The sequence below is a fragment of the Prunus mume genome, linkage group LG6 (genome assembly GCF_029339155.1).
Source record: "Prunus mume cultivar Tortuosa linkage group LG6, ASM2933915v1, whole genome shotgun sequence".
NCBI classification, from domain to species: domain Eukaryota; kingdom Viridiplantae; phylum Streptophyta; class Magnoliopsida; order Rosales; family Rosaceae; genus Prunus; species Prunus mume.
Window position 1 is genome coordinate 12189305 of NC_142703.1, and position 20725 is coordinate 12210029.

A 20725-nucleotide genomic window follows, 5' to 3' on the forward strand; every position below is an offset into this window, starting at 1 on the left:
CGGACCCAACCATAGATTTTTTGGGCCTCAACAAGAGTCTTCTTCTTCTTCTCCTTTGCAAATGGTGAGATGAGTGAGGTATGAGGTTTCCAAAATGATATTTTAAAATTGTTTTTGAAATCTGCTTTGTTCTTCAAAATCTGCATATAGGATAGTTAAACACATTCTCATTCATATATAGATCAGATTCTTGGATTAATTTCAAAGAATGGTTTCTTGAAGAAATAGATCTTTTATTCCTTGAATCTACATATTCATCAATCTATCAATACGGAGCTGAGTTGCGGTGTCATGGTGAAGAAGCTGATGGTCTAGCGGCCATTTGCATGAAGGACAAACTGCTAGTTCAACTAAGTTTGGAGGAGAATGTTGCACATGGAGGTAGCGCTCATTTCCTAAATAGACCTAGGATTGCTTGAGCTTGTGATTACTTTTTCTATAAGAACCTTCTTGATTTAGTAGATTGCCTGGTCAGAGTGATGACCCCTAATTTTTCCTAATTGTGGGTTTCTGGGTAAACATTTCTAGTGTGATTCTTTGATTTATATGCCTAGTCATACTGTATGTGTTATATCTAAAATGTTGATGAATGTTCACACACTTATCACTCTAGTTGTTGCTAGCACAGTGGATGACTAGATTAACGGGTCCTTCTGAATGTCTAGGTTGTCATGTAGTTATCTTCTGGGCTTGCAAGGATTTGAATATTTGATATGTTGTGCATCTGTGTTATGCTTATATGTTCATAGATCTATGACTAGTTGTTGACTAGTCATATTATCATACATATGTCCATTTGGATTTTAATTTACCCATTACCAATTTCAAGTTGCAACTAAAAGTTGAATATGTTAGATTGGATGGATTCCGAGGAAATGGAGAGAGGAGACAAATCTACATACATGATTGATATAGATTCCCTTATGTGATTAAATGTATATTAAACCAAAGAATAGCTAATTAAATATACATGTGGGTGGCTAGACAATAATATTTAATTACTTCCTCCCACTTATATATACATATAGTACTCTCTATAGCAGCAAAATCAAACACTTGGATTAAAAATGGGAAAGCAGGTGGCAATTATAGGAGCTGGGATTAGTGGCCTCCTTGCCTGCAAGTACACACTTTCAAAGGGCTTTCAGCCTATTGTTTTTGAAGCTTCAAGCATCATTGGAGGAGTGTGGACAAAAACTGTTGAGACTACCAGGATCCAATCTCCTAAAGATTATTACCAATTCTCAGATTTTCCATGGCCATCTTCAGTGACAGAGGGCTTCCCAACTCAAAATCAGGTTTTGGATTACGTCAAATCATATGCTCAACATTTTGACTTGCTCAAGCATATCAAATTCAACACCAAAGTGTGTGGGATTGAGTATGAAGGGCCATCGTCTGAGGATGAGATGCAAGCTTGGAGTCTCTGGGGTGGCAACGGAGAGCCTTTCAGCTCCGAAGGGAAATGGAAAGTTGTAGCAGAAGACAAACATAGCCTCCCAACTGAGGTACAAACTTATATTACGTACATATATCCATGTATATGCATGATTCCGAGGTTATTTATGTTATGTTATATAACTGTCATCAATGTTTTAGACTTTAGTCTTACTTATCAAGTACGAACAAGCAGATTCACCTGGTGGACTTTGTGATCCTCTGCCTCGGGCGATTCAGCGATGTTCCAAACATTCCTGATTTCCATCCAAACAAGGGACCAGAAGCATTTCATGGAGAGGTAATACACTCGATGAATTATGCCGACATGGACTACGTAAGTGCGGCTAATTTGGTGAAAGGAAAGCAAGTAACAGTTGTTGGGTTTCAGAAGTTTGCAATGGACATTGCAATGGAGTGTTCAAATGCAAATGGTAATATAAATATCACACAGAATTTGAATGTCACATGACATAAGGCCAAGTAGCACAGAAAATAGTTTGACCATTTTGTTCACAAGTTTGTGTTAAATTTTCTTCTTAATTCATTATCTGGTGCGCAGGGGTTGAACTTCCATGCACAGTCATATACAAGACAGAACACTGGAACCTTCCTGACTATCTTCCATAGGGGTTGCCCCTGGCATACCTGTACTTTAGTCGCTTCTCGGAGCTCTTGGTTCATAAGCCTGGTGAAGGCCTCCTACTCAGTCTCCTGGCAACAATTCTTTCACCTCTGGTAAACTTTATTTTGACAATCATAAATTTATAACCCCTTTGTTTGTGATGCTTATTAACTAATTAACTTTCTATTGATTGAGCAGCGATGGGCATTTTCGAAATTTGTGGAAAGCCATGTAAATAAGAAGCTTGGTTTAGCCAAGTATGGTATGGTACCTAAGCATGGTTTCCTTCAAGAGATCAGCTCTTGCATGATCGCAACGGTACCGGAAAAGTTCTTTGACCGGGTCCAAGAGGGAAGCATCATTCTGAAAAAGTCTCCCAGCAGCACCTTCAGCTTTTGCCAAGAAGGCATTTTGGTTGAAGGTGAAAGCTCCCCTGTGAAGACAGATTTGGTCATAATGGCTACTGGATTCAGAGGTGAGAAAAAGCTCAAAGACGTCTTTGTGTCCCCAACTTTTCAGGACCGAATAGTCGGTTCACCGGAGACCATATTGCCCCTCTACAGGTTAGCTTCTGTTCTCCATTCTGTCAGATACTAGATCAGTAAATGCGGTACAAAATTATTTTAGTTCAGAGTTTTATTCACTACAGCATTTTAATATGGTAGCTCGGTATTATTTTATTTCAATCAGGGAATGCATACATGGAAGAATTCCACAACTAGCTGTAATTGGATTCTCCGAGAGTATTTCCAACTTGTTCACCTCTGAGATGAGATGCAGATGGCTTTCAGAGCTTTTTGCAGGCACATTTAAGCTTCCAAGCATAAAAGAGATGGAGAAAGATGTGGAAAAGTGGGACAAATACGCAAAGCAATACGCTTCTGGCCAATACCATCGGAGATCATGCATCGGCGCCCTGCATCTGTGGTACAATGACCAGTTGTGCAAGGACATGGGATGGAACCCTAGAAGAAAGAAGGGAGTCTTTGCTGAATTGTTTGAGCCTTATGGACCAATGGATTATGTTACCTCTTAAATGTGGTAGCAGTGACATAAAAGATGATTCAATGTTCCTTTTCTTTGTCCAAGTTTTTCCTTGTATTTTAGCTGCATAAAGGCTTATGCTTGAATTTCAAAAATAATGGCCGAAAAAACAAGAAAGATGTGCAACTATATTTGCAGGGCAAGGCTTCCTAGCTTGAAGGAACTCAAGAATCTCTGCGCTGCTGCGCACATAAATTTGTAGATTTGAATTGAATCCAATTTCTAGTTTTGTTATGCATGGAAAAGTTCATAGTTTCAAATGAATTTGATTTCTAGTTTTGTCTCTGCGTGAATAAATTCATAGCTTTCCAATTAACTCAATTTTCACATTTTTCCAATGTATTTAATTTCTTTCTTCGTGTGTCATGCGTTGTATTTTGGAAGTTCTCATCTAAGTCGCATGGTGACCCAGCATATGAAGACAAATAAATATTTTTTATTTATTGAATATACACATTAAAAAGAAAATTAACAATAACTTACCAAAATAATAAGTAATGTTTAGGTTCTTTGTTCTACTAAAAATTATGAATGAATAAAAAATGTTTAATAAGCTAATACGAATGGTAATCCAAACCAAAGCCGCGATTTACAGCTGAAACCTCTCTCCGGCTTATGGGAAACACTCAAATGGCTAGCTGAAAAAGAATTGTATCTTGTTTAGGGCACATTCTAAAAGCTGGAAACATGTTCATATAAAATTCCATTTCTAAAATGTTGTCTTCTAATAAGATTTCCAACCAAAACTTTTGCATTCTAACTTCAGTACGCATTCTAACTAGTCATTCGAGGGAGAGAGAGTAAAAATCTTTGCAGCATGCGAAAGAAGAACAGAAGTGACAATTATACAAAAATCCAAACAGCTCAGTAAAGTTACATTGTTAGAAAATTATGGATGTCCACTAACCTGGGTTTTCTGAATGCCCGTGTGCACAAACCACCACGGACCTGATTTTGACAGAAATCTGAAAGGAGAACATAAGATAAATAAGATATGAATAAACAGCAACAAAGATGGTGATGATGCTGACAAATAAAAAACCAAATCCAAACGATCATTTTGCCTTCCCTACAAGAAAAAGAAGCAAATGCCATGTTCATATTTTGACTACAGGTAGATCAGTCTGTAGCATATTATACTAAACTACAAATCAGAAGAAAAAAATGCATATTCTTTTCAATTATGCTCATATATCACATAAAAAACACCGACAAGAGAAGCCTTGAAATAATTCTCATCAAAACTTATACACCAGCAACTTACAAAATTTGACATAGAATACATTACCTGGCATAGCCTGCCACAGCACGCAAGCCCATGAAGAGAGTTAATCCCAACCAAACCCCAGGAAGGCCAAGAATAGAAGGAGCATATAGCAAAAATGCGGAAGATATTGCCCCTACTACCATCTGTTATAAATAGAAAAATTATCAAAGAAACAATCAACATGTACAACTTTCATAGCCAAAGTAAAAATAAAGACATGACTGGATAATTTCGACTCTTTTAAGGAAGTAACTTACCATGGAGCGAGCTGCATATGCAAAATCTGAAACACCGAAATGGAGACCATCGAAAACATAAGCTAGAGCATTCAATGGCTGACTAGCACTGACAAACTGTGGACAATTAGACAACATCATTATCCGTATTAAAGACATCTGCATTTGAATAAGCCATACTAATAGATCACAAAACATAATTTGAATACATACCAATATCCCAGATCTCACAATTACTAATACTTCAGGATCTTTGGTGAACAACGTAGCTAAAGAACCAAAAGATAATCCCAAAATTACAGACAAGGAAACACCTGTGAACAATCCTATCTGGAAAAACATCCACATAAGTTTATCATATGAAATCAAGAAACTGCATATGCAACATAACGAAACTACACCAAACATAGGTACCTTTAACACGGAGTCAGCAACTTCTTTCACAATTTTGTATTCACCTTTAGATAAATAACTAGCAATCAGGGCCTACAAACAAACACATTTTAGCTGTGTAAATTTGATGCCAAATGCAAAGACACACTTCATCACAAAACCCCAATTTGCAGAAAACAAATCTGTGAAATTTGGTCCAGTTAAAATAGGAAAAGAATTCCACACTCGGGGTCAAGTAAAACTGAAAGTTAGACTTCACCCACTGATTGATCTGGATCACCAAATGGAAATGAGTAGATACGAACTGCGATGATAAAATGAGAGAGAGCATACCTGACCAGATGCAGCCATTGCATCAGTTAGAAGGGATACAGCCAACCAAACTTGTATACATATCTGATGAGCAGCCATAGCTACTGGACCTTGACGAGCAGCCATTGACGTTCCCAATGTCAAGGTAGTAAGAACAGCAAGAGTTCTTCCAAGAAGAAAACCACCTGTATCATCCCAGAGTTGAAAACAAAAGCACTTAGGGAAAGAACTTTGAAAAGGAAGACAAGAGAGAATTATCTCTGGAGTAAAGAAAGAGGTTTAACTAGCATCACAAAGACAAAATGAAACATTAAGACACACACTGTCCATATACATGCACTGCTCAATCAGAAAACAAAAAAAGTCAAATATTATGATAGCATTGATAGTCAAGCAAATAATTGAAGCAGAACACTGGAAAAAAAGGCATATATTTTCAGATATATGAAGGGTAAAAGTTTAAAGAAAAAGAAAAGGAACTTACCAGATTTTATGTATCCACCAAATTGCAATGATCCCACCTTTGGAGGCAATAGTATAGCTCTCTTATTTAAAAACCAGATCATTAAAAAGGTGACAGTGTATCTGAAAACAGAAATTCCAGAATATGTTCATTTGCGAAGTAAAGCAAAAAAGGAATAGTAACAGAAACTGTATTGAAAATCACATACTGAGATATAACAGTGGAAAGTGCTGCACCAGTTACACCCAAACCAAAATAATACATAAGGATGGGTAATAAAAATGCAGCAAGCAGATTACCAATACCTGCACAAAGAAAAATACATCAATTAACCAGATGGACCACTCAAGCTTAACTAAAGACAAACAGAAACCAACTAGTTGGGGACAAAGTTATAAATACATTATGCGAGAATAACAGACCAGTAATACACACACACACACGCACACACACACACACATAGAGGTGTGTGCATGTGTGGTTGTAAGAAAATTGGATTTTCCATCCCAAAAACTGCAGATTATTTCACATCAATCAAAGGATGGTGAATACCATCATGACACGAATCACAAATATATAGCATTGGAATCAATAAAAATGTGTTACACCAATTCCCCAGTGCTCTCCCCATCCAAAAAAAATGGAATCAATGTAATCAAGTTATCATTTATCTGATAGAAAAGCAACATCATGATAAGTAAATCAATTAATGTATATAATTGTAAACATAAAACCATTGAATTTCAAAGCAACACATTAAAGAATTTAGAAACAGATAAATGAACGTCTGTGAGTCTTATGGCATGTGATATATGCATACCTCAATCAACAGAGGATCTTTTCACTAGAAAATTTCAATTATATATAACCAAACACTTACCTAGACATAGTACTGGAGTCTTTGTATCCTTAAAACCACGGAAAACTCCTTGAAGAGCCAAAGACGCTACAACTGCTGGAGCACCAAATGCTCTTAGTGAAAGAAACCGTTGTGCAGGAATGCGCATAGGTGAGTCCTGTGATATTCAAGAAAAAAGAAAAATCTTGCTTAAAATTCAAAGCCAAGAACTTGAGAGAAGAGAAACAGAAAATCTATGGCTCCCCCCACCCAGACCCAAATAAATAAATAAAATTACCCGAAAGTTATACTATCACCTGTTAAGTAACCACACATACACTAGACCTACAAGATTGTATAGTAATTATTCACATAAATACGTAAACGTGTATGTACACAGTACACACAGAAAACATATGTTTGTATGTTTATGTAAAGAAAGATAAGAAGAGGCAGATAACAAATCAGTATGAGCTGTAATTTTAGATCAGGGAACCTACCATTGATATGCCCATCATATTCAGAAACAATCCAGATCCCAAAGACAAGGCTACGGCCTCAAAAATCCCAATCCCTACCGATAATAGTAAAGCTGTAGACACTGAAGATAGCTGCTTTCTCTCAGTTACTCCATCAGTACATTCGGGTTTACCATTAGTAATGTCTCCTAGACAACCATTTTCTGTACAATGATTAGCCGAATTCAGATTACGAATGGAGAAATTTTAAGTCACCTATGCTCTAATTTAGACATGAACCCTAACCAAAATTTATGTCCAACAGAGATGAGCAAGGAATTAAAAAAAGTTAAACTTCACCTGAAGTAGAAGCTATACTTTCACTCTTTGCAAGATCTTCAGCAACAAAAGATGTAGCAACACTGAGGAGAGGGATATTAAATAGCTTTGATATATAATTGAAGATGTTCATTGAAATACCAGCTGAAGCCAACTCCACAGAACCTATGGAAAAACAAAAAGGCCAAAAACATTGAATAAAAGCTCCAAAGTTAAATACATTACACAAATATTAGTCGTTGAACTCATTTAAAGGAGTGAAACATACCCAATCTACCAATGTAAGCAGTCTCCATTAGCTGTGCTAAGGGATCAATGGCCTGACCCAAAATTGCAGGTAAAGAAAGCATCAACAGCTCACGTTTGACATCTGGAGAATATGTTTGACTGATAGGAATGTTGCTCAACGATAGAGAGGTACTGAAGAATCATTTACCCAAAACAAGCATAAAACAATGTTTAAGATAGGTATCAAATCTTGTATTCTCCATCACCTAAAACTAATTAAGAGTAATCATAAGAATTTCTGCCACTCACTGAAATAGACAGGACCAAGAATCAGTTAGCAATGTTTCTCATATCAGCTTCACATATCAAGATAAAGTGAAAATAAACAACATCAGTTTGCTTGCCCTTGTAAGATCAAGAAGGACAAAGGAAGGGAGGGACTGGCTTTCATCAACAGTAGAAAAACTTACCCAGAGCTATCATGTTCATATTACCATTCACTCCAACAAACCAGAGTTTTTACAAAATGATAAATTTCTAAGAAATTTGAAAAAATATGAATCTCTGTGCAAGGAAAATGGGCAGTTCAGCGTAGGCAGATCAGTATTAAGTAGTTTACGGAAACATAACAGTCCATTCCATTAACGTGCCTATCTTATGTCCAATTATGAAGGGAAGAAAAATATATCACATATTAGAAGAAATCATGTCAAACTAATGAAAGTAAGAGCATCAATTAAGAAAAAAAAAGTCCCAAAACAATAAAAGAATAAAAGCACAAATTCACACATAACAAGTTCATGTAGGTTATAAGTTCTTACAGGTCATCACTCCCTCCATTTATGAGAGCTCGCTCTTCCTCTAAAGCTAACTTTTCCTTAACCTCAGAGGAACCGACACCAACATCAGAACTCAACTGATTAGCCACCACTGGGAAACAGGGTCTTCGGCGACGTGTCAATAGCGGGGAGCACAGTGCTCTGTGTGTAGCAGACAGACTACAGCCCCCCACAAAATTGGCATTGCTCAAATCCTTCCCACCACTTAGTGCTCCAAATTTACCAGCTTCGCTTTGGTTCAATGAATTAAACAACCTTGCTTTCTTAGTTGTTGGGTTATGGTCACTGGCTCTAGTGGTTAATCCGCCAGAAAGTGCGCCACCTCTGAATTGGGTAGCCGCCATTTTCACCAAGTATTGTAATTTCTTCAAAACCTAAACCAAAAAACCAAATTATAAGTTAAAATTTCCTAATACGAAGGGTTTGATATCAATATAGTTTAGTTCTCAATCATGTAACAATAAAATTGTATATCGACCAAGAAAAGGAACCAACTTTAGACAGCCAAACACTGAATGCTATACATAATTCATATCCGTGAAAACCAATACTCTGTTTCGGGAAAAGAAATTGAAGCACATTTGAAAACAGAGCATATAACTGCAAAGCATTGGCATAAATGCGTACATACCACGCAATTACACAGAATAAAGCGACGGCAGCAATTGGGAAAATGAAAAAGGAGTGGGCAGAACAATCCGTTTGATTCCCGGGAAAATTTGCAAAGGAACCAAGAACAAAAAAACCGAAAAGTAAAGAAGAGGATAAGATAAAGGAGTTACCTTTGTATAGAGTGACTGTGAGTGAGTGACAGAGTGAGAATTTTAGGGTTGTGGAGAGAGAAGAAGAGGAGGAAAACAAGGTTGGTTGAAGATCGAGAGATGGCGCCCAACGGTCCTCCCTGTCCGGCGAGAGAGAGTGGTTTAAACTTGAAAGAGGCCCAAGTGGTCTGCGGTTGGGTTTACAAAACCTTACTGCAAATAATGCAAGTCCAAACCGCGACGAGGTCTTTGTTATAAATCATTGCTCTTCAGGAGTTTTAATTCAAGCACATGCCACGTCACTGTCTAGCCTCGCCATGTAACTACCACTCCACGTGTAACCTACCTACCTCTTTTCTATTTTTTGGTTTATGTGTAAAATAACTTTCACGTGGTTAGATTATGACAGTTTTAAAAAAAATAAAAAAAATAAAAAAAGGATAAATTTCAAGAGTAATTGTGCAGTGTTAATTTTAATGATTTTGCTCTTGTAATTTTTTTTGGTTGATAGATTTTGCTCTTGTAATTGAGTGAAAATTGAAGAACATGTAGCTTAAATGTAACAATATTTAAGTGGTATGTATATAGAAATGCAGCGGATATCGAATCAAATTATGTTAATAAAAATCAAAACAAACTACACAAATCTTAATTCTTGTTTCATTCAATTGACGAAACACAAGAATTTGTCCTTAATGTTAAAATTGACAAAATTGAAATGATAAAAAGCTTAGTAAAAATTTATCCAAATTGTGAAGACAGTGTTGGTGACCATAAGAACAAAGAAGCTATTTTATTTTTTCCAAACCTAGTTATTTTTTTAATTGTGGCAAATATATACTTATACTAAGAAGTAATGTTCATAAAAATAAAAATAAAAGAAGGAAAGCTTTTTAGAGTAGGAATAAAAATAAATAAATAAACTTTATTGGTTCCTATTACCAACGGGAAAAGGAAAGAAAATGCTGCCGACCGTTAAGCTCTCTCTATATACAACATCGAATTGCAATTCTCTCCGTATTTGATTTTCTTGTTGAATTTGTTGGATTGAGTCTCAAGTCTCTAACAATGGCTGATGTTTCTTCTCCAATCTCTTTCAAAAGACGGCGGCTCATCGGCAACCTTCATCACACGGTGGCCGAAGAAGCCAAGCGCAATACTGAGGAGGAGGGTGCAGATGGGTTTTATGAGTTCACCGCAGAGGATTATTACCGGCTTCGGAAGACCAAGAAGGAAGACAAGTTTTTGAAAACACAGAAGATGAGGGAGGCAGAGCAGGCAAAGTGCAGGTCAAGGTTGACCAAGGCTGTGATTAGGGTTAGGTTTCCTGATAATCACACATTGGAGGCAACTTTTCATCCGACGGATAAAATCCAGAGCTTGGTTGATCATCTGAAGAAAGTTGCTGCTCGACCAGAATTACCCTTTTACTTATTTACTGCTCCTCCCAAGGAGGTGATCAGAGACATGTCAATGGATTTTTACTCTGCCGGGTTTGTTCCTGGGGCGAATGTGCATCTTTCATATGGTGTACCTAGTTAGGTCATCGATTAATCTTGTTATTTCCTTCTTTTATGTGATTGCTTCGGGTTTAGGCCTAAACCTGTTTGTATAAATACGGGGAATTTCTACCCTCTGAAATTTGACTGAATAAAATTTTCTTGTTTTATCTACCAAACTTATATTTCGTTGTTTACATATTTTTTTTTATAAACAAACATACCCTCTGAAAAGCATGATGGTGCTTTGTCAATAAATTTGATATTTTCTGGTTCCATTAAGAGATGTACAGAAGAATTACATTGTAGTTCTGTTTCCCCAACCTCTTAGAACAAGCAAATGGCGGACGATGTCGTCGTAAAAAGTTACCGGCGTCTCACTGAAGAACATGAAGAAAAAGAAGCGCCAAGTGAATTGCCGCGAAAAGGAAGCTCCAACTGGAGCCTTGCAAACCCATCCTTGAAGCGGCGTTGTTATTATCAGGAGGAGGAGCTGTTTGCCAACAAAAGAAAAGATGTTAGCAAGTTCAAAATTTAGATAAATGCGTATGTTGGCGATGTCACTGATGTGTGTGTTTCGCTTATTTCTGGTCATCTAGGCTTTGTCAATTTGTATCGACATTGAATCTGGTCGATAAGCTTCACAGTTTACAGGCCTGTTTTAAAACTTCAAAACGAAACAGAGTGAAGTGAGCTTACCTGCACAAGTGGACTGTGTTGTCAGGGTTGTAAGAACATTGGTCTTGTTAGTATAACCAGCATAGGTACAGGTTGTTTGATCGCAACCGGAAGTCGTGGTGTTGCCAAGGAATAGCTGACTCGAACCCTGGCATTGCATCGCAGGGCATCCAGTTGAATTCACAGTGGATGGCTCACATTGCAAGCTGTGCAGAGATGAAAGTTTGCATAGATTGTGAGAATCCTCTGATGGAAAAATGAAAGCAAACATAACAAACTCGTGAGAAACGCGCTTACGTCCAATTGCTCGCAGAACTACACTGGCATTTCACGCAGTTGTTGGCGGTGAAGACGTAGGTGTTGTTGGAAACAAGTAGAGGAGCATCTAATGAGCTATTCGATACCGAAGATGAACAAGCTGCAAAAACAAAATCGGGAACATCAGTCATTCTGTAACTAGAACAATTGGCATACTGCAAAACATTTGAAAGGAAGCTTCAATCAAAGCAAGATATCATCACTGCAAGCCGACTTAAACCAGCACGGTAGCGCCTAATCAACCGACGATGGTCTTACAAGAATCTCTCTGACTTTATCTCCTCTTTATATTTCCACTCTAACAAACAATTCAAAGGGATGAAAGTCCTCCCTCCAACTTTGCCATCTACTTTTCATTAGCGTTTTTTCCTTTTGGTCAATCTTTTTCCCTAGTCTACAAACTTTCAATCTCTCCTTACAGTAGTGCCATTAAAATATTAAATAAAATAAATAAAAATAAAAACAGCTTAAAGCTTATCCAAAATTTCAATTTTTAAGCACCATGATGATAGTGATGTAAGTCCATTTTAGTTATAATTAATACAAATGGGTTTTCATTTTTTTCTCTTTTAAATATAATCCCTTGCTTCAAAATCTAATTAACATAAACTTTCTGGATTAAACTTTTTTTAGTTAATCCAAACCCAAAAAGGCAGATTACTTTTTTAAAATGGTGAAAAGTCAAAAAGAACCTTTGAGAGGAACATCGAGGACTTGATTGGCCTGAAGGGTCTTCGGATCTGCAATGCCATTGATCCTCAGCAGAGTCTCCTGGTCCGTCCCGTACTCGGTCGCGATTGCCTCCACCGAGCTCCCAGCTTCCACCACGTGTCCATAATGAACCACCCTCTCGCCGTTCACCTCGTCGCAGCTGCACGGCAGCGGGATCCACAGCTTCTGCCCGATTTTAATCAGACTCGGGTTGGGAATTTTATTCACCGCTGCAATTTCCTGGTACTTCACGAGCCTCGAGAACACGACCGTGGCGATGTGGTCGAGGTCGTCGCCGGGCTTCACGATGTACTGCGGGCGCTTGTTGGAGACGCCGGTGCCGTTGGAGCAGAGGCACGTGAAAGGGATGAGGATCTTTTGGAGGGCGGTTACGTTTTGGGTCGGGGGGGTGGAGAGGGGAGGTTATTGGCTCCGAGAAGGGTGCGGAGGTGGGAGATGTTGAAGAGGGTTTTGATGGCGTTGAGGGTTGTGGCGTTTTCGGGGACGTAGTCGATGAGGGACTGGCAGGTGGTGGTGGTGGTGGTGGTGGTGGCGGAGCAGTTGAAGGTGGCGGAGGAGGCGGGTGTGGTGAGAAATGAGAGGAGGAGGGAGAGCGTGAAGAGGAGTGTGGATATGGTGGGTGTGGAGAGAGAGAAAGCCATCGGTTTTGGTTTGTGGGTTTTGTTGGGTGAGGGGTTTAATGGGAGGGCTGAGGTTTAAATGGAGGAGAAGAAGACGATGAGGAGGAGAAGGAGGAAAATTAAGCAATAGGTTTTTTCTGAGCTGGTGTGTGTGGACTGAACTGGAGGAGACCTTGTTGACCGAGTGGGGGCAGTGAAAGACTTGGGACTTTGGAATTTTTTTTATGGGGTTGCGTAACTGCGTTCTCGTCTGTTTTTCTCGTCGGCAATACTATATGCAGTGGGGTCATGTTTAGGAAATGGGACATTTTTTTTGCTATCTTGGTTTTGTTTTGATTAATCTAACTAACTTCTGTTAACGAAATTTGAACTCAGAATCTTCTCCAACAATATAAAAAGATGTGTTCTATGAACCATCTTTCAAATTTTATAGAACTCACGTATTTGAGCAGTCGATAAACAAAATACTCATCGATTTTACGGTACTTGTGTTTATAAACCCAAATAAAATTTTTGAGTAGGTGGTTTAGAGTTTTAAGAAGAGTTAAAATAAGATTAGAGCTACATGTCTTGGGGTGTTTTTCTGGTGCGACATTTTGTTGTTTTGTTTACATTATAGTACTGAATATTAGGGTTTAGGACAAACCCGTCACGCTATGACTTTGAATATTAACAATGCTCAATACCCGGCATGTACGCAATAATTTCTATATAATTACGTATTTGTCTGAGTCATTACGTGTGTGTATGCGTAAAATATTGCGTTGACCTACATATAGCAAGAACTTGTGGCGAATATCATAGGGAGGAAAATGCAAGCCAAAGAGACATTTCCCAGCACGACCAAACGAGCAAATGATAGAGATGGTCAGCCCCAAAAAAACAAAGACGGACAGAGAGACATGTAAAGGATCTGGTTTTCAAAGGGCTTTATGATTGCATGGAAGGACGAAGTGAAGTCAATCTACATCAAATCTGAAACGGCCGATAGCTTATGGCGGACAAATCAACAAGAAGGAAAATTCTTGCATTTTACTTGTTTTTGGTTGGCTCCTTGGGTTTTCATTATTAAGTAAACTCTCATAGTGCAACAAAGATTGTGAGAGCTCTATCAATTTCCCCCTTTTTGAATTGGTTTTCTTTCTTTGGTGTGTGCTGACCCAGATGCAAGTTGGGTTCATATGTTAATTGGATGATTCGTGTTTGCCAAGTGGAATGGGTTGGGGTCATCCTCAGCAAAGTCAAGGCTCTCGTTTTATAAGAATTCCGTCCTCTTTGGGTCACCTATTTTATTTGCTTCTGTTTTTTTTTTTCCTTCTTAAATTAAATCTGAGTATGTTTACCACCACCAAATAGCCTATTTGTGATTACTTTTAGAATGATTAGAAAAACCTAAATTGCTTCTAGATGATACACACATTATTTTAGCACATTTTGAAGCAGCATCTCGTCGTATGTGTTTTTTCATGAAGCACTTTCATTTGCTTTCTACATAACATTCCCAAATAGGTCACAAATCCTGACCATATGGATCTTGATTCATGGTTTAGTTTCATTTTAGGCCCTAAATCCAACCCAGAACAAGCCCTTGATGTACCGCCAAAGTTTTGTAGTACCCGCACCATAAACCCTTTCAATTGCCTGAGTCTTGATTTTGCCCCACAGTTGTAAAGTGTACATTTATGTTGACAAGTGTATTCAAATTACTCTTGACACAAAACTAGACCAAGAATTTTCCAAAAGATAACACAGCTATTTTAAGTTCCTACAAAATTTTGAGTAAACCCCACAGGAACCAAGCTTCGTACATCATGTGATTCAAGAAAACAACTGGCTAGGAAGATAGTAAGTTATTCATTTACTTCTTATATCAAACGCAGCTTCCTCTCAGGTTTAAACCAGTTACTCGAATGAAGAGGAAATTGAGTGTAGAACATGCACGCTGTGCTAAGAAAAAGTTAACTAAAAGAGTCGGAAGAAACACATTTCACTTTTCCTCTAGGCGCCGGAGCATGGACTCAGCAAAGCTTTGTTGCCTGCAAAAGAAAATAACCAATAAGCCCCGCAATTGTGAACTGCATTGTATAAGCTTTTATGCCTTATGTACACAAATACAAGGAAAGGGTTCAGAAGATGAAAAGCTGTTTTTAGCTTCTTTTTTTTTCTTTTTTTTATTCTGAAGAAAAAAAAGGGCAAGAAGAAAATTAAATTTGATTTACTTTCGCTCTCTGTGCTTTGGGCTTGGGCGAGAGTATTTCAGGTAACCATCCCATGGGACCTTCTTAAGTCCTGCTCGCGTAGAAATTATATCTCTGACCCTGCATAAAAGGATCCAAATGAATGAGATAAACAAGACCATACCAACCGTGCAGGGGGGAGCATGTTGTTATTGATTACAAGTCCAGAGAAGAATGTTTTTTACCTCTCTGCAAATTCAATGGGGGACTCCCCAGGCCTAATATTTTGAGGCTCCAAATACCACACATCACAAACAACAGCCCATGACGTCATAAGCTGTAGCAGATGCATTGTGAAGGACTGCCTGCAAAACAACATATTATTGGTATCACCAACTGCATATCACAATAGACCAAAGGCCCCAAAACGTTGGTAAGTGTCTAAAATCATGGATCCAAAGCACAGCCAATGGCCAAGTTCCATGGGATGGAATCTAAGTATTATGACTATGTTTAAGCATCGTAGAAACATTTTAAGCCTTCAAATAGAATATTTACTCTTTTCAGGGTGGAAGGTGAAAGTCAACAAGAACTTTCTTGGTGATGTGAAAAACACAAACGGTGATTCAACTAAGGAACTTATTGAAAGTCAACAAGAACTTTCTTGGTGATGCGAAAAACACAAGTGGTGAGTCAACTAAGGAACTTATTTTCTAAGCAAATACACAAGTCTCAGTGGACGTTAAATTAGTATGTCATAATCCACTCCTTACTTTTTGCTGTTCCAAAAAGCATCAACGAAAATTTTGTTGTACTTGATTGCAACAGGGCAAACTGAGCAGCCAAGCTCAAATGCACCCTACATCATATAGAAAATGAAAGTTAGAGAAAATAAAAACTACCAAGAACTTAATAAAAACATGTTCAGTACATATAAGCCCTAAAGTCAACATGAATATTATTTATATAAATAAATATATTTAAAACTGAGCAAAACTAAAACTAGAAGACAGTTACCTTCTTAAACATAACTGTGTAGTGATTGTTTACACATGTTCCTTCAGGAAATATAAGGAGAGGGTTATTGTCAACCCCCAGCACATGATCCCTTAATCTGAAAAAAGGAACAACTGTACAAGTTCGTATAACAATGACATGGACAATGGTGCGGTTAAAAAGAGAAGAAAAAAGCTACTGTGCACTTTCTATTGGTTCTTACTTCTTTGTAACAATTTCCCGATCCTTTGCCTCTGAACGATTGAACCAAATGCATCCTACACTCTCCAAAATAGTGCTTTGCAACAATCCTTCACAAGAAGCATAAAAGAAGAGAATCCTCAATTTGATTCCATTTCTTATGTATATATAATAATGAAAAACAAACATAGTTTTTGCCATTCTAGATTGTTCAAAATCCACCATTTCTGGTAAGAAACAATGGAAAAGTGCTGACAACCAAAAAGGCCCAAACCTCCTCTTTCAAAGTTCAAAATTAGACAATTTTACTTGAACGACGTCAATGATCAATGCATAAGAAGAAAACTACTACAGAAGGGACATTTCTTTTACTAAGAAATGGTAACACTATCACGTTCATATTGTAACCCTGGAAAACAAGAAATTTGCATGCAAAGCCAGAAAACTTCAATTCCATCAATGGCCTGAACAACCTACACATCTAAGATGGATCATTACTGTAGAAACACTACATAAACTGGACAAATCTAACCTAGCATTTTCAAAAATGAATCACGCGTGTTAATTGTTGAATTTCATGGATACACATAACTCAAGTATCCTTGGAATGTTTTGAACTTTTGGCAGCCACATTTCCAATACATATATAAGCAATAATTTATGATAATGCCATAATACTCCAATTCTGATAGTTTTTTCAAATTATATAATTTTAATAATTAATTAAGAAAATGTATAGCAACATTGACACTTACCAACCCATCCAGGATGCTTTTGCATAATTACAGCAAATGCAGTCATTTGCTCTAAGATGATGAAATCAATCATGGAAGTGTGATTGGCCACAAAAACCTGCTCAAACCATGAAAGAAAAGCTCAAGGAAGGCATCCTAAAAATGACTATTGATCGTATAAAATGATACAGAAATATTTTATGACATCTTAAAAAGGAAATTTAGAGTTAAACAGTACCTGCTTAGGCCTCATGCTAGGCCGTGGCCCATGGTACTTTACAACCCCAGTCCAAGAGGCAACAAAGAAGCTACAAATCAACTCCACCAAACACCTCTGAAAAGAAAACAAACATCATAGCGTAATAAGTACGGAGGGTCATTACAGATGATTGAGTCACTAGTCGCATAAACCATTGCTTCATTTTTCATGTAAGGATGGTTTACTCATAAATTTTTCAGTCATTTGTGCCCTGTTGGGTCACTCTAGATAATTTTTCATAAGCCTTGCCATAAATCATTGTTCTAACCAGTGAGAACGAAGAAGAAAGTTCTTTGCAAAAACACATTTCTACTCATTTTTAGAGTGCTTAAACAGATTCAATGTGTAGACCTATATGACTAGAGCAATTTTTGAAGATTATGCAATACAACATCAATTCACCTGATGCCTATATATAGCAGGTAAAAAGACCCAACCTCACTATCAGAAGATAGGAAAAATGCAACGCTGATTGACAAAAACGGAATCACATATTTTGGGAAGAAATCAGTTAAAGGAAAGAAGTAATAGATAAGAATCTGCACCTCTAAATTTTTTCTCAATTTATCATGGCCTTTCAGCAGGAAGTGCACTGGAATGAAGGATGAAAGGAAAATTATCCATCCGATAGTCAATACTAGAACCCTGCACAATTGATGGAGCTTCATGAAGCGACTAAACAAACAATAATACAAGATCCCATGACCATGGAAGCACAGCCATCCAGAATCAGTCAGAGTAATTCCGGTAAACTCATGCAAAAGCTAGTGTGCAATGGCAAGAATGCATGAAACATTTGAATTTGCCGACAGAAAATAGAAAATTCTAACCTCGCAGGAAATAGAATGAAATAGCGAACCACCACTCCAAAACACCACAAAGGGAACAAATACACATTCCAGTTCCATGGCTCTGGAGGATTCGACTTAAAGCACCGTGTGAATGAGTCCTGTTCATTTCCATTCACGATCATCATAGGAATTAACATAATCATGAACTAAAATTCGATAAAATTTTCATCTTTACAAAAATTGGCCAAATCAATGCAATCTAGAGCCCATTAATTACTCAGCTAGCTAGCTTCTAGCTAAAACACATAATCATTTACTTTCTCCCCATAAAATCAGAGCTTAAAATGATTGAATCTTCAATACAATGAGTAAAGTAATGAATCAGAGCGAGCACTTACATCGATAATGGCTCCAGCAGCCTCGGTAAGGGTAGGCGATATGTCGAGCAAATCACGCCTGCGAAAGTATATAAGTTGATGAAATTCTTGCTCATTCTCCCACGGTTTCTCGATAACCAAACAGACAGAGCACAAATGAAATAGAAGAGAAGAAAGAGAGATTTTACAGGCGAAGCTTGCCGTGCGGTTCTTGTTGGATGGAGGCTCCGGAAGGGAGATAATCTTCGATGTTGGGGCGATCCAGGTCCAATTCGGAGCTTGAGGATTTGAGCTTCCCGGGGCTGCTCATGCTTTCTCAGATCCTCACTTTCTTCTTCTTCTACTACTTCTGAGATTCGCTTCGGTTGTTTTCGTTTTTCGATTGTCTGTTGGTTTTTATTTATTATTATTATTATTATTTTATTGCGGTTGTTGATGTGGTTAATTTATTATGGACGCAGGAGCCCTCAGCAATCCCAAGCAGTGGCATTTTAATTTCAGGAAATCCTAATTCACCAAAATAAATTCACTTCTCTCTCTTCTTTTTTCTGTCAAAAAAATCACTTCACTTTTTTTTTAAAAATGATGTCCATTTGTTTTTAATTTGATCAGTCTATCCTTTTTTAGTATTTTCGTCGTCGAAGCAAATTGCTTCAATTTGCATTCTTTAATTCTCAGTGAATTAGCTTAAGCAACCCAACAAGTTTGATACAAAATACTTACTGGAGCTCAATTAGAGGGGAAAAACCTCACTCCCGTTGTCATGTTCTAATTGATTCTTAGTGTTCGAAATTATGTTAGTGCCATTTTCTGATTTTTCAAAACAACCCAGTTGAATCCCAAAACAATACTTTTTTTGTTATGCAATGTTAAAATACTTAGACAAAATAACAAAAATAAAAAGCAAAATGTCTTAATGCCAACGTCCCCAATCTAAGCTTTGCTCATCAGAGTCTTTTTTTGTTGGGGGACCAAATTGAGAAAGAGAGACGGCCGCTTCTTCCATTGACTAATGGTGGTCTGTGAAAGTTGAGATTGATATGCAGAGTGGCCTTGGACCAGTCACCAGCCCTGATGCCTAAGAGCATTTCCAGTAAGCAGGCTGGGGGGAGGGCTGGGGGGCTAGGGGAAAATGGTGTTTCCAGCAACACAAAGCTGCCAGGGCATGGTGTGGGCCCCAGCAAAAAAAATTTGCCTGGGCTAGCCCTTGGGGAGGTCCAGCCCGAGCAACAAAACTCGTTTTGGACTGACGTCAGAATTTTTTAACGTTGGCGCGTGCAACGACGCGCCAACCTTAAAAATTGACGCACTCTGATGACCCGCCAACGGTCTATTCCACGCGCGCCGCCGTCCGATCAACTTTATTCCAAATCCAACGCTTCTCATTTTTCGCGAATAAAAAATGAAAAAAATCTAAGTCGCACCCAACGGCTCTCTTCCACGTGGCGATGCTCGGCGCCCGATGAAGTTCTTCCAAAGAATCCAACGGCAATGCTCAATCGCCAAAAATAATGAAAAAATCGGAAAAATTTTGAAAAATACCCAAAAAAAATCTGAAATTTATCTGAAATTTGAAACCGAAAATCTTATCCGATATGAATAGTATTGACACGTAGGAACCCAAAAATCTTATCCGAAAATATTATCCAAGTTAATTGTTTAAATAAACAAAGTTGTGAAAAAAAACAAAAAATGAATAGTATTTACTATGGCAAGGCTAATCACTGAAACACACATTTCTTTGGGAGTAGAGCCACTATTCACATGAATAGTAATGCCCTATAGTAAGAGGCTAACTGGTGGAAGTGCTCTAAGAGATTGGTGGGCGCCTAACCATTGTAGGACTGCAATGCTTAACAGTTTGGATATGGATGGATAGTTTTGTAGACTGCATCCCCAATGCCTTCAATTAATTTGACCGCAAAGAAGAACCAATCAAACCATCAAATTATTTGCCCTAGCCACACACTTTGACGTGTTAAACTTATCATCACCACCAACTCAACTTGGCCGATGACCAACTTTTTTGACACGGTCTTTGAATTTTCCGAAGAACTTAGACAGCACGTGTGTATGCATACTGCATGTCAATAGTGGTGGTCT

General features: G+C 37.9%; 3 protein-coding genes and 2 pseudogenes across 7 annotated transcripts; 2 read left to right on the forward strand and 3 right to left on the reverse strand.

Annotated features, from left to right (window-relative positions):
* The first annotated feature begins 1067 nt into the window (after nt 1-1067).
* LOC103334751 (putative flavin-containing monooxygenase 1) lies at nt 1068-3098 on the forward strand (annotated as a pseudogene). Its single transcript, XR_016128320.1, has 5 exons — nt 1068-1508; nt 1634-1871; nt 2000-2175; nt 2261-2625; nt 2753-3098. The product of XR_016128320.1 is annotated as a putative flavin-containing monooxygenase 1 (transcript).
* LOC103334750 (MATE efflux family protein) lies at nt 2365-9507 on the reverse strand. Of its 4 annotated transcripts, none has more exons than XM_089055543.1 (15): nt 9262-9507; nt 8462-8853; nt 7681-7832; nt 7434-7577; nt 7116-7297; nt 6658-6793; nt 5986-6082; nt 5799-5899; nt 5336-5499; nt 5024-5095; nt 4823-4939; nt 4631-4726; nt 4395-4516; nt 4014-4071; nt 2365-2495 (listed from the first exon to the last, which is right to left on the reverse strand). In XM_089055543.1, exons 2-15 carry the CDS (start codon nt 8821-8823, stop codon nt 2451-2453), a joined length of 1848 nt encoding a protein of 615 aa, XP_088911669.1. In that variant the 5' UTR covers nt 8824-8853; nt 9262-9507; the 3' UTR covers nt 2365-2450. The 4 variants fall into 4 exon arrangements, with proteins under 4 accessions (XP_088911669.1, XP_088911670.1, XP_088911671.1 ...); XM_089055544.1 differs by having other exon boundaries at nt 9111-9269; XM_089055545.1 differs by lacking the exon at nt 2365-2495 and adding an exon at nt 3523-3744.
* Nucleotides 9508-10181: 674 nt separating this feature from the next.
* Nucleotides 10182-10922, forward strand: LOC103334749 (plant UBX domain-containing protein 1 pseudogene; annotated as a pseudogene).
* Nucleotides 10923-10960: 38 nt separating this feature from the next.
* Nucleotides 10961-13242, reverse strand: LYM2 (lysm domain GPI-anchored protein 2 precursor). The gene is given in 5 exon segments (XM_008237717.3): nt 10961-11232; nt 11439-11623; nt 11715-11835; nt 12428-12868; nt 12871-13242. Coding segments are annotated over 5 exon segments (1101 nt in total). The 5' UTR covers nt 13109-13242; the 3' UTR covers nt 10961-11116.
* Nucleotides 13243-14808: 1566 nt separating this feature from the next.
* Nucleotides 14809-19056, reverse strand: GPAT9 (glycerol-3-phosphate acyltransferase 9). Its single transcript, XM_089055548.1, has 12 exons — nt 18811-19056; nt 18644-18701; nt 18285-18403; nt 18000-18099; nt 17434-17529; nt 17217-17313; nt 16484-16571; nt 16282-16378; nt 16038-16123; nt 15510-15629; nt 15307-15405; nt 14809-15123 (listed from the first exon to the last, which is right to left on the reverse strand). Exons 1-12 carry the CDS (start codon nt 18930-18932, stop codon nt 15075-15077), a joined length of 1131 nt encoding a protein of 376 aa, XP_088911674.1. The 5' UTR covers nt 18933-19056; the 3' UTR covers nt 14809-15074.
* Nucleotides 19057-20725: the final 1669 nt, after the last annotated feature.